The sequence below is a fragment of the Gallus gallus genome, chromosome Z, assembly GCF_016699485.2.
Source record: "Gallus gallus isolate bGalGal1 chromosome Z, bGalGal1.mat.broiler.GRCg7b, whole genome shotgun sequence".
Lineage (NCBI taxonomy): Eukaryota > Metazoa > Chordata > Aves > Galliformes > Phasianidae > Gallus > Gallus gallus.
The window spans coordinates 54,154,402-54,171,012 of NC_052572.1; the positions used below are offsets into that span (position 1 = coordinate 54,154,402).

Here is a 16,611-nt window from a genome sequence, read left to right on the forward strand (position 1 = left end):
TTCTATAATGAATTTATATTATTCCACATTCTAAAATTCTTATCCTTTACTTTGTGACTTATATAATTTCCATTCCACATATGCTTCTTGGCATGCTTTACAATGCACAACATCGCATATACTCCAGCTCCATCTATGAATACTTAAGGTGGAAAAAAATAGATGTACAGATCATAGTTAACCTTTGTTAACCTTTTTAAGGAAAAATCCAAAAGAACGTGGGTAAAAGAGAACCAGGGCCCAGGGAAGAGGTACCAGGACAGGAGACATGCAGGGGCAGGAGGATGCTGGAGAAAAAAGGGAGGCATAAGAAAAGTTGCCTGAACGAGGCTAGAGCAAAGAGACACCCATGCAGCACAGATGCACAGAAGACGGCAGAGGAGAAAGTATACCTTCAAAGGGATCACAGACAATGGATGGACCCTGTTTCAGAGCTATGGAGTATGAAACACCCAACAGGCCGACGTCAGGAAGCAGGGAGAAGTGTCCACTGGGAAGACGGAGTGTCTTTTCTGTGTGTTCTTCTTTCTTTGTTATTTCTTCAGTACCAGCATCTGTAATTGAAAGTTTGAGATTTAGCAATAAATTAAGACAAATTTCCTACAGCTAAGCTGCACAGTTCTGAGGAAAGTTTTGTTTTACATTACGGATATCACAGCCAAGCTTTACTACTAGTGAGTATGTTCTAGCAACATCAACTGCTTCTGTAGGAGTCATTTTCACTTGCCTCTTAGACCAAGCATAAAAAACACTGTTGATGTCACCAAACTCAGAAAGCTGCAGTGGAAAATGGAGAGACCTTCTCAAAAATGAAATCACTTCAGTAGCTTCACCTTCAACGTTGCTCTGCAATCCAGGATCTCAAAAAGAAATTACTATTAGAGCCACAGAACTGTCTATCCCAACTGAAGCCCACACATTGGAGTTTCCTTGTGTTTGACACATCACTTCAGTATTTCAGCCAAAGGCCTGTCCCATTTTGTCTTACAAACTTATTTTTTGCTGCAGTTCTCCTGTTTTCTTTCACCACCTGTACTTTGGTTAAACTTTACTTCAACTTGCTTGTTAAAAGAAATTCAGTTTTCTGAGATCTCATGGTTGAACCATCCCACGCTACAGAGGACAGGTAGGTTCTTTCAGGGATCTTCAGCAGAATGAAGAATGGCTATAGGGCTGTGGTTACAATTAGAGCTTTATTATTACACAGAAACTTTAGTAATCAGCATACCTTATTGCTATCTACAATTTCTATCACTTAGCTTACAGTTAACGTAGAATTCCTGGTAATTACCATAGCTATCTAGTTACGTAGAATTCTTAGTTACCTGGACACTCTGCAGATCATGTGTCAAGTTCTCAATAATCAACACACAACACAATAATTACAGGCTACACTTAGGCTTTACCGAAAAGAACACGCATCACTCAATCCTCAGAAGTAGAAGATGACAATGGAGGGGTCCATGGCCACCAAGGGATTACAGGTTTTACTGTCCAGCAGCAGTTACAGCCCAAGTCCTATTTAGAAATGATGCTGCTTGATTTTACAGGTAATATTTTATATGCTCTTATGGCATCCCTACTGTGACATACGTCACCACACCCTTGTGGCCCCAACACCTATGTTTTGATAACGCTGGTGGGCTTAATTACACCACCAACAGGAAGCTTGCCTGGCAACATCCTGGCGCTAGAAATGGGGAGATAGAAAGTTGGCAGGGGGTGATATATTACCAACCTGTTTACATATTGTGACTGCTTGCTAAACTTATTACTCTGGGTCAGAGCCAAGGATTACCAGTCCCAAATCACATACCTGCCTCAGGAAACTTCAGCAGAACATATGCTATTCTAACAGGCAAATTTACTCACAGTCTTCTCTCTAGACTGTTGATTGCATTCCCAAAAAATCTCCAGAGGTGATTCCCCAGATTGCTCTTTGCTAAAGCTCATGGCTAGCCTGTTCCAAATCCTAACATGAGTCTCCCTGTACACGAGAAACCAGCTGCCCATTCCCCAGCTTTGCAGCTTTCTTCTCTGGCCTGAGTGCAGCCAAGATTCTCAGGGTTTTTTTGTTTGTTTGTTTGTTTGTTTGTTTTGTTTTGTTTTCACATTCTTCTTTCCAGGAAGAATGCACATCACCATCTCAGGGTGATCAATCATAGGCAGGATTGAAAGCTAACTTTCACCAGTTGTAGAAACACTGCAGCAGAGCCTGGGACGCAGCTGAATAACTCACAGGTTCTTGTATCTACTGCCTGAGATCAAACTATCTTATTTCCAACTCCTATGTCAATGCCTACTAAAAAATGTCAATGCCTACTAACTCACTTGAATGCCAGATTTCAGCACTGCGAGACCTTTTAGCATGGACATACTTTGTGTGCTACTTAGCTTCTCCAGACCGAGTATCCCAGCCCGGGCAGCACTGCCACCAGTCCTTGCTGACCCCTGGAGAAAGCCCATCACTTCATGTGAGCCTTCAGGCCTAGGGCTGCCCACGCATACAGCTGCACTCCTCTGCTCTGGGCTGAGCGCACCAAAGGACAGCAGTTGCTCTGCACACATCTTCCTCTCCAGACCCTTCACCATCTTCATAGCCCTTTTGGATGCTAATATTTTATGTCCTCCTCACACTGTGGCACCCAAACTGCACCCAGCGAAGCGAGGCAGCACCGGGGTGGGGCGGGGCGGGGCGAGGCATCAGGGCCGCGCTGGCCGCCCGGGGGAAGCCGCAGTGCCCTGCCGCCCGGGGCTGACGCGAGCGGCGGGGCAGGGCCGCAGACGAAAGCCTTGCCACCCCCGAGCTCCAGGCGGCGTTTTCCTCTTCGCAAACACAGTAGCGGGGCTAGCGACTCCCGGCCCGCTCCGCGGCCAGGCCCCCGCGGCCGCCCCCGCCCAGCGGCCGCCGTGCCGGGGGAGGTGCTGGCGGGGCGGGGCGCACCGCAGCGGGGCCATGGCGGCTCCGCGGGCCGCCACGCCGGGTCCCGGCGGTGGGGCCAGGAAGCCGGAGCTGGACCTGGAGCTGGGGAGCAGCACGCAGACGTCGCACCGGCTGCTGGCCTACAGCGACGCGCTGCTCTCCATCATCGCCACGGTGATGGTGAGCGCCGGCCGTGGGGAGCTGCGCGGGGCCCGGGCCCACTCCGGCGGGCAGAGATTGGGCGGGGAGGGACGGGGTCTGCGCCCTGCTTGCGACCGAGGTCTGCGCTTCCCTGCCTTACCGAGCGAGCCCAGCGCCGTGCTCAGGTGCCGGGCTGTGTTTACGTGCCCCTCCCCCGCCCTTCTCCCCGAAGGTGTCACCGCCGTCTGTCGAGAGCAGCTCCAGGCGCTCGCGAGCAGGTTCTGCGACCAAGTACAAGTCCGGGGGTACTGCTGCTCGTAATAAGTCGTTACGTGACCCAGTATGAGTCATTATACGACCCCTGGATATTTGCACCCTCCTGAAGTTCATTAGGGTTTTATAACGTTCTGACTTGTACTAACAGAGCTTTCTTATTTCAGATTTTGCCTGTGGCTCACACAAAAATACATCCCGATCAGGTACCTTCTTTGCCGTTTTTTGGTTGTCTCTCGAGTCTCTGGAAATGCATGTAGCTTCCTAATGCAACACCCCTCTTCCATTCAAGACCTGAACTCCCAAACCATTAGTATTAAGCTTCAAAGAAGAGCTGTATAGTCTGAGGTGAAAAACTTAGACACTGAAGGCCTATTTAGTTTATAAAAGTCATAATATAAAGCCTTAATGACCTGCTTAGAATATGCAGGCCATAGATTTTATACAGCTATTTTGTATGGAAATGAATGACCTATCTGACTGAAGCATCTGTCAGAAAACATCAGCTCTTGTCTGTAATACATCATCAGTTAGAGAAGCCACTTAGTATAGCATAAACTGAACACGGGTTTTAAAATGAGGTTAATCATAACTAATCATAATAAAGATGGGGACAAAAGAGAACCACAGAAAATAAACTAGGTCTGGAAGAAGCAGAAGTGTTGGGCAGTGTAAATTAATCATGTGGAAAGACTAACAGTTCCTTTAATCACAGTATGTTTTTCTGCTCTTAAAAAAAGCCAGACTCACTATTGAGCATTTTGTCTAATTCAATTTAGGAAACTCAAGTATGGTCCATGGTCACAGCAAATGTGCTGCTTGAGTCTATGAGTAACATGTTTTTTTTAATCTTTCATTTCTATTTGTGTGTAACTTCTTATTTTGTTTCAGAAACTAGGTGAAAGCGTTCAGCAACTTCTTCTAACAAAAATTGCAGTGTATTTGATGACCTTCTTAATAGTCACCGTGGCCTGGGCAGCACATGTAAGGTAGGAAGACAGAAAAATGTTTAACTCCATTACAGAATTGAAGAAAAAATCTCGTTTAAAAAGATGGGAGGTAACATTTTTCTGTTGCTGTTATATTTCTGGATTTTCTTCTGTTGGATGGTATAAAAGCTTCTACCCAAAGCTGTGAATAAATATATTTCTCCACAATGGAAACTGTGATATGAGAAAAAAGCAAGCATTATATATCTTTAAAATTAGAATTACTCTTTATTTCACTTAATAGTTTCAGTGGAGTTAAAATTATGCTGAAAAAGTGAGAGTTCTTAAGTTGTGAAGTACAGAAATAGAAGAACTCAGTACAGCTGGCTTGAAATTCCACTTTCTCTGTCCTTAGGGGTGCTTCTCACAAAATCAAATGTGATGTTGCAGGTGCAGCGTTTTACAGTGCTATGTATGCTGCCACTAAACTATAACTTAGTAGTTAAATGAATATGCAGAGATAAATTAATTTATTAGCATTCACTGGGAGTGGGGCAGCAAGCAAGTTTTTCTTCTCTGCCATAGCGTTCTAAGGGGTTTTAGTCTTAAGAGCAAGGTCAGCTGGTCCTGTTTCCAAATCCATTGAAAACAACGTGGATTGTGTTCTAGTGAAGTCACTAAAAATTACCTCTTTGCTCTCTTTAGAGCTCAGGTATTTGTAGGCAGTTCTGATTTGCCTTTTTTTTTTTTTTTTCCCCTAATAACACTCCCAAATATATATATAGTAATTAAATGGAAAGCAATTATAACCCAATACAGCGTATTTTTTTCTTCAAACATATGTATTAATCCTTACTGTATGCCTTGCAGTGCTAACAGGTGCGATGGAATGTTGCGATAGGTCTTTGTTTGCTATAATTCCTTTTGGTTAAAGAGATAGACCTCTAAATGCTTAAGGAAAAAGATAAAGCATAATGAAGTGCTCTAAGTCAGCTAGAGAGCTGTGAGTGGCTAGTATAGTTTTGAAGGACTTTGGACCTGCATAAACGTTACCCCTAGCTATAGTGCTGCTAAGCTCCTCTCAGTCAAGCTAAAAATCAAGGTAACTGCATCTTACTCTCTGCTCAAGGTATCAGTCAAGGTAACTCTGCAGCTTACAGAAATCAGGGCAGTGTTAGTTGGAATTCTTAAATGTATAAATGTTGCTATGTTCCTTACCTTAAGGAAGTGGATTGATCCAATTCTCATAGAGTTGCAGCCTGTAATTCAATACCTGAAACTGGTAGTTCACATCAGTGCCTTTGTTACATTGTACTTCTTGCCTGCATAAGTGAGTATTGAAGGATAGTCTTTAAGAAATTTGGTTATTTTTCTGTGGAGGGTAGTGGGTGCAGTTGATGCTTAGTAATGCTTATGTGCATCAGGAGCTTTGTTAATAGGATGTGTGACAGTTTGGAATAAAAGTTTATTTGCTCTATGCAACAACTGTGCTGCATTGTTGGGAGAAATAGTTTTAAGCCTTGAAGTTCTGCAGGTAATCAGGCCCTAACAGCATGAACATGACTCTGTTCTACAAGTGAGATTCAGAGAAAATGAGAAAAATAGCTTTTCACAATGGCATGTGAGACTAAGTTCAGAGACTCTGGATGATCTCTGAAAATGGGATCTTTTCTGGACAACCTGTGCAGTCCTATTGCTTAGATTCATTCACAACATAGTTTAGCAGCTGAAAAGTGAAAAGTCAACCTGATGACTGTATGTTTGTTTGGGGATCTGAGTATCAAATGGGTTTGTTATGGTTCTTGTGCATAAACAGTACCTGCTGGTGAATGTCTGTCTTTGTTTAGGCTTCTGAAACATCTGCGTTAGCAGTAAGCACAGGCTGCGGGACTCTAGTGATCTTTAGGCCTTGCCTCTGTTTAAATGAGTTGCTAATTAGTTGAGAACTAATGGTAGTTGCTTTGTGGCTCTCAACCTTGTCCTGTTCTGGATGTGTCAGGTGGCAAAAAAGACAGTTATTCTGGAATAAAACTGCAGTAGGAAAAAGGAAGCCAAAGGCCTACACTCTGACCTTGCTGTATGTTATAAATGCTATCTGTGAAGTGGCAAGTCCTCCAGAAAATTGCCATCAATTCCTGCATGTGAATTACCCCCATATCTTTGATTTTCCTAAAGTGTGAAACCCATTTGTAGCCCTCTGCCTTGTTAGGGTTTTGGTATGTGACTGGATGGATCAGAGCTACCATATTGACTGCTGTTTCACAATAGAATTGGCTGTAGATAGCAGTTAATTTTGCCATGCATTAAAGGTACAGGTGAGGTGGAAGGTTAGAACTAAAATATCAGATGCAGTGGAAGGGTAGAACTGACACAAAACCAAAAAAAACAGGTTGGTATGTCTTATGCCACATGTCCTTCAAACAGAAGTGAATTGCTCTGTGATTGAACTGGACTGTTCTTATCTAGCTTTTCAGATTTTTTTCTAGCAAGTGACTTCCATGTTTGATTTAATGAGTTTTGAAAGCATTTGAATTGCTTGCCTAAGTTCTGGAGTGGGGGAAGTCAGTTTTCTCTATATCTCATGTGTAAATTTTAAGCAGTGCTGCAATGTAGATTTTTGGATCTGTCCTGTTCATGATATCTTGCCTTGCCAGGTTGTTCCAGGTGATAGAACTTATAGATGATGTCCTTGCTCTTCTAAATCTGGTGAGTATTACCAGGTATGCTTGGTGATTAACTATCAAGTATATGTCACCTTTTCTTTAGTATGTGTATATGAAACAGAAAGCTTCTAATGTAAATTAAGTCTGCCAAAGTTTAAAGGCAGGAGAAAATTTTAATTCCTCCTGGACAAAGCTTGTAATAGAAAGCTAACTTGCTTGTAATTTGCATGAGTTTAACTGTAAGCTAAAAAAACCTCTGCGCTTCAGTTCAACTGGAGGAACTGGAGAGGCACCTAGGCAGAAAGATTTTGACCCTTGCGGTCAGTACTGCTCATGTATGTCCCCTATGTAATGCCGTGTCATTTGTGGCAAAAATCAGAGCTGTGAGTTTGAGTTTCAGTTGTGATTTCAGCCACTTCTCTGTTGAAATTCACTGTGGAGCATATTTAAAACAGTATTATATGGCCTTACTGCTGAGCTAGCAGTCTCTTAAGCACTGTTTTGACCTCTACTCTTTCCTAGATTTTACAAGAGTTCCTCACTTATTTGAGAGTGTGTTTATATGAGCCATGCTGCAGTGCCTTGGTTACTGATAGATGTAATGGGATGCTACCCTGGGGTACAAATTCTTGTCTAAGCTAGAGCTTTGTAAAATTGTTTAAAATGTTATTCTCTTGACACTGCAATCGTGGCTCCTTTAATTTTTATCAAAAAAAATCTAAATGTAAGTTCCTTGAGAACAATACAGGAAATTATGTCAGAAGAGTTGCTTAAGGCATGTAACTCTTCACTAATTTACCCTTTTAAGCAATGTCTGCTTTAAGTTTTTGTTGTTGTTTTTTATTTTGACCTTACTATGTTTGAGATATTTATGATCAAAAATTTGTGGTTTTGGCCAGGAAAACCAGAAGCACCTCTTAAAGATTCCATGTGGTACTTTTGGCAAAGAAATTTAGCAAGAAATCTGTTAAAAACCACAAACAAATCTCTTACTACTAGTACTGGTAAGAAAGCTGTTGTGTTTTCTGAAGTAAGCCTGAACAGTTTGGGATAGGAGACATGAAAGGTGGGTTTGAAACTAGCCTTATGTTGCAGTCATAGCTCAGCAACTTCAGAAATGTTTTGTTTGTGATGCAGCATTTGCATTTGAGCTTCTCTGTGTTGCGTACTGTGTGTTTTGAATGATGTGATTGTTTGCTTGTAGTTTACCTGGATTTTCAGTATGTTTTTTTTCTTTTTTAAGGCTTGTATGATGATCATAACTTTCTTGCCATACACAGTAAGTACCTTTCTAAAATTTGATGTGCACTTAAACTAGTGGTTTTTTTTTCTATTTGGAATGACTTTACCAAAGTATTCAGAAAACCAGGATAGTATTACCATAGTGTAAACGCAGAATCCATTGTAATAGTTAATTTTGTAATTAATCTATTAATCCTTAATTTTTGAAAATTCACAACATTATGTTATTATCTGCAACTACCACAGACTGAGCAGAAGATGGATGTTGTGAAAGAAAAAATATAATCATAAAAAGACACAGTTTGCCAGGTTTTCTTTAAAAGAAGTGGATATATTGAGAGACGTCAAAGTTGAATAGAGGGAATTTTGCATTTTTAAGGAAACTAAAGCTGACTTTCATACTGCTCTGCAATTTTTCATCAGATAACCTAGCAAGAATAATTGCAACTGAACACCATAATTACCAAAACAAAACAGTTGCTTAAAATGGCTGTGGATTTCTATTGTATATTTAGAACAGATTAAATGACAGGCCATTTCTTTGTGGATAAGTCACTGTTATTCTACAAAGAATAAGGCTGTGGTCAGTAAAAGGGCCTTTGTCAGCAAGTGCACATACTTTTTTTTCTTTGCTTTCAAGCTGAAATAATTTTATAAGGTTGGCGCTGTTATCTAATACAAATTCCTGTTGGTTTGTTGATGGGATTTCCTTTTTTTTTTTTTTTCTTTTCACATAATGGAGCTACAGAAATAAATAAGGCATGCAGCCATGGAGTTAGAGGAATAAAAAGATTTAAAAAGATATTCTAATAGCAAGACTGTTCAGTTACAGGCATTTACATACTTAAATGTTGTTAAATTTGATGCTCAGCTGCAAAGCCGTCTGTAGTTACCAAGAAGACAGCATCAGTGAGGTTAAGATTTACAGACTCAACCTGAGAGCAAAGCCATCTCTTCAGACACCTTCAGCTGGGACACTTGCACCTGTTTGTGGCTAGAGACTGCATTTAGTGTAGCTGCACTGAAAAGTAAAGCGTTACTTACATTTTTAAGTTTCAGCATCAAATGAGGAACACTTCATTCCTAATTGCTTCCTAACAGCTTGTTTGATCTGGTTGCTTTGTCTTCTAGTTTTCCTTAATGGCCTCCTTTCCAGGGGTACCTTTTGGAATTTTCCTGTTCAGTGTCTGTGCTGTTGTCATTGGCCTTATACAAGTGAGTTATCCAATTACATTTTCTCTTTTAGAGACTATATTTTATTGGATGGAACTAAAGTTAGGTTTGTTAACTATGGATATGAATTGTCAAGTACCTTTTTTTATTTGTACAGCAGTAGTTTTCCAAGTTTTGTGGGTTACTGTAGATAGTACGTGTTGATGCCATGAATGATAGCATTAATACTGTCCTGTGCATCTCCCTTATGCAACAGATCTTTTGATCTCAAAGTTCGGAATTCTTTCCTTACTCTTCAAAAGTTTTAGAACTGGTGAAACAGCAATTCACCATTCACGCTGTGGTTCTCACTGAGCCAAACAGCAATGGCTGAGGGGACATAGGCTTTCTGCCACTGTTCTAAGTATGTGACAATGGCTCTGGTCTCTCCTGAGGTAGTGACTAGTTGTCTTCTGTATCTTATTGTGAAGAATATGGTTGAATGTGTTCTGGAATTTGTTGATTTACGGTTTTAAAGTTGAAATGCTGTGTATGCTTGTATGAATTATTTTCAGTAATTTGCAATTATGACATTTTTCTTGCAGGCTGTGATAGTAGTGTATGGATTCTATCACCCACACTTACTGAATCAACAGATACAGGTGTCTGAAAATCAGAACTTCTATAAACGTCACATCCTAAAGATTATCCTAAGAGGACCAGCTTTATGCTTTTTAGCAGCCATCTTTTCTTTTTTCTTTATTCCCTTGGTAAGTTCTCCCAGTTATCAGAGTACACTGATGAAGCAGCTTATATTTGTTGTGTTTATGGTTATTGTTAAAACTCTGTGTTAAAATAATGGTCTGTATGTTAAATATGCAGATTTTCTCAGTTGCCATTTTTGTGGTGATGTAATTATGGTCTGTACTCTGTGTTGAGCATGTTCAGTTCACAAAGACCAATCCCTAGACTGAGTTTGTATAGGTTTTGGAGGAGTTTTTTGCTGCAGTGTTTGCTTTACTCAGCCTAGGTGTTTTTAATGGTTTCCTTTTACTTTTCAGAAGCAGATTTTCTAAGCTGTAAGTTAGCATCACTCTTACCACAAGTAGGTTATACAGTGTGAAAGGTTACAGGAATTGAGCTTCATATTGCACAAACTGAAAAGAGGTGAATATAATTGCTGTCCTCACAAGGTGTAGGAGCAAATAGAGTAAGCAGAACAGACAGCCTAATCGCATTTCAAAACAAATGCTTTTGGCTAAGTCTTGCTCTTACATAGCCTTTTTCTCTACCATCTTTATTAAGTGGTGGAGTTGCTTCTACATATTCATAGCTTTTATTTTTCTCAAAACCTCTGCTTGGAACTGCAATCTAGTTTTTAATATACTCAGAGTTTCCTTTCTTCTGCCTTGTTCTTTAGCAATAGATGGATTTAACTGAGTTTTTAAATACACTGTCGTAGTCCCCAGATGTGGCAAGAATTGGATCTGTAACTAGTCCTTTTTTTCCAAAAGTAACAACTCAAGTGTGAAAATGCCTGTTACTGAAAATACTTCTCTCATGTGGGACTTAGTTGTTATTCTCCTCTCTTGTTCACCAGTGTAAATTTTTTTTGACATTAACAACAGTTAAATGTTAATGACAACAACTTAGACTTGTGCAGAATCTGTGAACTACTTATGACTCACTGACCTGTCTTTTGGACAGAAGTAGCATACAGACTGACGCAGCTTATGCAAATTCCCCCCAGCAGTCATTGCACAGTGGGTCAGCATAATGGTTACGTACTTCAAAAACAAGTTCAGGAGACAGATACTTAAATCATGCTCTTTTTTGGGGGGAACTTGTTGAGATTTATTAGAATTTCAGGGAGTTGGGGGTATTCTTATAATAATGACACTTCGCAGAGATGCTTAACATAGTTACTGCCTTCATCAAAGATACAAAGGAACCAGAAGAGATTCAAGCAGTTTCATGAAATCTGTCCTTGAGAGTGTCTCTCACAGCTGTTTCTGTGTCCTAACTTAAGAAATCCTTGTACTTCTCTGTCACCATCACATGGCAAATGACAGGTATTGTTAGGAACATGTGATGGTTCTCTGACTTCCTGTTTTAGCTTGGTTTGCTAATGTTATTAAATTAGCTATCAAAAGGTGTTAGTATTCAGGATATGCGTGTTGATTTCCGATGAGCTATTTTCACACCATAAAATCACAATTTTTTTTTCTCCATGAGATTATAAGTAAGGATTATGAATAAAAGTTTCATATTAAACTTGGAGACAAATTTATGTTTTGATTACTAAATATAAATTCTCTTCATTTTCCTTTCCATAGTCTTATTTGCTTCTTGGGCTCGTAATTGTTTTTCCACATCTCAGTCGATTCATTACATGGTGTAAAACCAAGATTGTAGGTGAGTAACAGTTTTTATAGGGAGTGTATTCAGATATTCAATTACTAGGTTGTCAAATTGTTATCCAAGCAGCATGGAATGGTGTAATTTCAATTCTTCCTATCTCAGTGTTAGAATATAGCGATTTGGGGGATGTGAGAATTTTATTTAGCTGTATTTCCAGTTTCTCCTCAGCTCCCTGCTTAACCTATGTTTCCTACTAGATTTGTATAACACATATATTACAGCATCATTTCTGAAGGTGAAACCTCTCTGGTTTGTTCTGAATATTACACACAAAAATACATAGCGATGACTGCAGACTGTGTACCCCTTTTCTTTCCTTAAAAAAAGGGACAGAAAAATACGGAAAGGAAGCTCAGTGCCTGCATGACTTTCTTTTCAGCAGTACTCTATGGTCCCATGTTCTCTGGCATCCAACAGCACATCTGAGATTCTGGAATCATAGAATCATAGAATCACCAAGATTGGAAAAAACTTCCAAGACCATCCAGTCCAACCATCCACCTACCACCAGTATTTTCCCAGTAAACCATGTCCCGTAGTAATAAGCACATATATAATGGAAACACTGCTAGGGTAACTAACTGTTTAATATGTTATGCCTTATTAATCTGAGTGCTCTGGTCTGTAAGTGTAAATTCGTGTATCACAACTCAGCCCAAAGGCATACTGCCTTGGCTCAGGGTCTTGCTTAGGTTTTTTTCTGCCCTCTTGTGTCAACACTAACAATTGCATAACCACAGTTATGATAAAGCTATACTGAAACTCCACTGAGAAGAGACATTGCCAGTGCCACAATAAAGGAGAAAGTAGTATCATGCAGCCTACTCAGTGTTTTGAAAGTAATATTTCCCCTCTGAAGGCGAAACTGACCAGAAGAATACCAGCAAGATTCACAAATTTGGAATAAGAACTGCGTAGTTGAGTTAGCAGAGTCACACCTCTGTGCCTCCACTGCTCTTGTTTAGCCCTGAACAAGTCCATCTGTTTTCACTGCAAATAAAAGCTTACTTTGACCCCACCATGCAGCAGGAGTATTAGACAGGCAGAAAAGCTCTGAAACAGCTAAAGACATATGCTCAGAGCCAGAGAATAAATGTACACAAATATTGCCTTCTGCAATAGGGACCCTTCTGTCCACAGTCAGGCTATGGCTGTTTTCTCACTCTTGTCAGATGGCTAACATAATTTACTGCTCTACTGATTCATGTGTTTACACTTGCTTTTTTAATTCAGTTCCTCTCTACTTCTGGAAGCCGCAGGCCTTTTCTTCATTGAATATATACTTGTGAGGTGATGCAGCCTGGCTAACTGGGCAATTCAAAGCCCAGTCAAACATACAGAGCGACATCTTTTGGGCAAAGACTGGGTTTATTTTAAAGCAGATGGTTTGGTATCCCAGCGTGGCCCCCATTCTCCACTGAGTCTTTTCTTCCAGTACAGCATAGGTTCTCCACAATGTCTTTGAGAACCTACTGTTGTTAGCTTATTCTGGGGTATATAGCACAGCATCTGAGCTGGGTTTTTTGACTACGAAGGAGAAAATATTGATTTTTCTGTCCCCAAAGCACTTGTCCTGTTCAGGGAGAGTCACAACTGCAGAAAAAAAAAAAAAAGATTCTATTAAAAAAAAAAAAAAGGTGGAATGACTGACTTGGGTGGATGAACAGCACTCTTCTTTCTACAGAAAGATTTCATCAGGTGTGGTGAAAGACAGGAGGAGGGAGGAGAGGAAAGACAGTAGGTGGGGAAATCATGGCAGCTTGGTTGTTCCTATATTGATTCATATGCATATATATATATATATGTTGTTTTTTTTTTTTTTCCTTTAACTACCTGGTTTTGCAACTTCAGGTTTTGTCTGTCTTTAGTATAAAAACATCCAGATTTTTTTCCAGGTCACAGAGATGAAGAGGAGGCAAGCTATAGCTTAGAAACCTTTAGTTTTTACCTCAGTGAGCCTCTGAGTAAGGAACGAGTAGAAGCATTCAGTGATGGAGTCTATGCTATTGTAGCAACCTTGCTCATTTTGGATATATGGTAAGGCTTTATGCTGTCTCTCACAACCTGTATTGTTAACTGTAATATCAGTTTGTGTCTACATGTAATATTTGAAGAAATAAAGCTAGCCAAACATTGACACTCACTTTTAAAGTCTGCAGCAATGACCTTAAGTATAATTTTCTCTAAAGTTACAGAGCACAAACAAAAGATATTTAAACCTCCTACATTTCAGCAGTAGTGATCATCAATCTGTGTAATATATGGTGGGGACTCTTGAAGAACAAAGCTTCCTTTACACTTCATTGTGTTTTCAGATAAAAGGCTTTTATCAGGAAAAGCTGTTTAGTCCCTGTGGCAACTTTATTATATCAACCTGAAGGAATGCCAGCTTACTTTCAGATTTCCTTTCAGATCTAATTTATTTGCAGAACATTTATTTGAAATGCCCACACTGAGTTAAGAATTGGAGAACTACAGTAGGGATGCCTGTTCTTCTCTACCTGCTCAGAGTAAAACAACATAGAACATTGTTGCTCCAGATGTGTTTTATGAAATGTACATGAAAATAAAGTAAGTTTTCTCTCCACAGTGAAGACAACGTTCCTGATCCAAGAGAAGTTGGGGAGAAGTTTCATGGAAGCCTTCTTGAAGCGTTAAGTGAATATGGACCAAATTATCTTGCCTACTTTGGCTCTTTTGTGACAATTGGTCTCCTGTGGTTTGTCCATCACTCACTTTTCCTGTATGTAACAAAAGCTACACGATTAATGGGACTGCTTAATATACTTTCGTTGGCTTTCATTGGTGGTCTTCCGCTGGCTTACCAGCTGACCAGTGAATTTGCAGAGAAGTCACACAATGAAATAGAAGCTATTCAGGTCAGCTGTGTAATTACTTTCTTTGCCAGCATATTTCAGTTTGCAATATGGACTACAGCCCTCCTCCACGAAAGGGAAACATTGCATCCTTTTGCTAGATATGGTGGCAAGGAGCATGCCTTCATGTTTGCCAAACTGGCTCTCTACCCTTGTGTGAGCCTTGGAGCCTTCTTTCTAACATGCTTGTTAAGTGAATTTAGCACAGAAATTTTCCATCTTATGCAGATTGTAATCCCGTTTGCTTTTCTTGCCTTGCGCATTTTTGTTAGGATTTCTTTAACTGTCATAAAGTCTGTGATGTCTCTTTCCAGACGGAAGGTTGTATTGTTAGAAGAAGAGGAGGCATGTTTGTCTCCTACTGAAACGCACTCATAAATTTCCATGCAGTGCATGTGAAATTAAAACATTAATTTCAGTTCTTCTAACTCATGTTGTCTTGATGTGTGATCTGTATATTGATCTAAATTCAAGCCTGTGTTGGCCATTACTGGAGCATATTTTAATTTTAGCTGGTCATGCTTATAACCCTTTCTGCAAAACCAGTAATTTGGGGGGGAGGGAGGAAAGACTAAGTGGGGAAAACAGAAAGCATGTTCCCCTACCTTGAAAATTACTCTTTTGAGAAGAAAAAAATGCTGCTTGAAGTGTAACTGCAGTGATAATCACTGAAAGCGTGCACAGATACCCAGGGAAATGCCCTTTCTCTGATGTGCAGTAGTCAGTATGGAAACCAAACACAGGTATAGGAGCTGATTATGCTGCTATAAAATAGGAAGCGAGGCTTAGCAGATGTGATGGACACCTGGTTTTCTGGAAGGTATATAATAGGACATAACAGCACATTTGTGTATACAGACTGCTGGTCTCTGCTCTCACCCCTTTTTTCTAAAGTCAACAGCATCTCTTCTCAATAGCCAGTGATCATTTTGAAAGCTCCTCTTGAACAGTTTTGAACGTCTCTTAGAGAGTGAATTGAATTGTGTATGCAGTCCCCCAGGCTGCATGAACAAAAGTTCAGTTACATTCTTTTTAAAAATGATGTATTCAAAATATGAGGATTCGTGGCTACACATGCAGGACTTGAACTAGCTTTGATGTCTCCTAGGGAAGAAATTTGAAGAGCTGTGAGACTAAGTAAATTCGTCTTCAGTTCTCAAACAGCTCTACATCTGAAATGAAGGGTTTGGATTTCTCAGGCTTTCAGTATCTGTTATCATGCCATAGAAAGGAACCTCCTTTTGTTCATGTGAAAGCGTGATACTGTATTCTGATAGAATGTGAGACTTTCTTGACATCTATAAGAATTCTCCAATGGGAAAGGGAGTTGAGTTGGTCTTTCACAAGAGGCTAGATAAGCAATAGTGAAACTCATAATGAACTAACTGGTAGAAGTTCTAGTCCACTGGACATTGGTATTTTTAAAGTTTATGTGTTGATGCTCAAACTTTTCCCTGTTCAAGAAGGAGAAGGCAAATTCATCTAGTCTCTGGCTACCCTCTGGAAGGCTTTATGTTTCTTTTTGGTAGAGGCATTAGTTTGTACTTTGAACTTAGTGCCTGATAACCTTAATGCCATGTTTAAAAGCATTTGGTGGATTTTGGTGTTCCTCTTAAAAAGGAGCAACAAAAACAACAATAGAAAAAAAACCAACAAAGTGCTACAGTAAATAATGCTTGGAATAATTATTATTGAAAACAAATACCTACTTTCAGTTGAGATCACTCTGAAAGCATTTTTTGCTTTTGGTTTGGAGCGTCTTGGTATTATATGCTTACTGTAAGATATACCTTCAGATATGCAGGAGTTTTATACCTGGTTGAGGCTAAATGACTTGCAGTACGATTCTGTGATGTGTTATGTATTGCTGTTTTTTTTCTGATAACTAATAAAAGCACTTTGGTTCTGTATGATTTTGTTTCTATGGTTCAGTTGGCACATAGGCAGTGAATATGTGTATTGGTAATAAATTTCAATCACTGAAGAAAATA

At 39.9% G+C, this 16,611-nt stretch overlaps 1 protein-coding gene across 1 annotated transcript; it reads left to right on the top strand.

Moving 5' to 3' along the window:
• The first annotated feature begins 2,930 nt into the window (after positions 1-2,930).
• On the top strand, positions 2,931-16,611 carry TMEM175 (transmembrane protein 175). Its single transcript, NM_001006582.2, has 10 exons — positions 2,931-3,103; positions 3,505-3,543; positions 4,229-4,326; positions 6,921-6,972; positions 8,173-8,208; positions 9,303-9,386; positions 9,929-10,093; positions 11,660-11,738; positions 13,640-13,781; positions 14,335-16,611. Exons 1-10 carry the CDS (start codon positions 2,957-2,959, stop codon positions 14,996-14,998), a joined length of 1,506 nt encoding a protein of 501 aa, NP_001006582.2. The 5' UTR covers positions 2,931-2,956; the 3' UTR covers positions 14,999-16,611.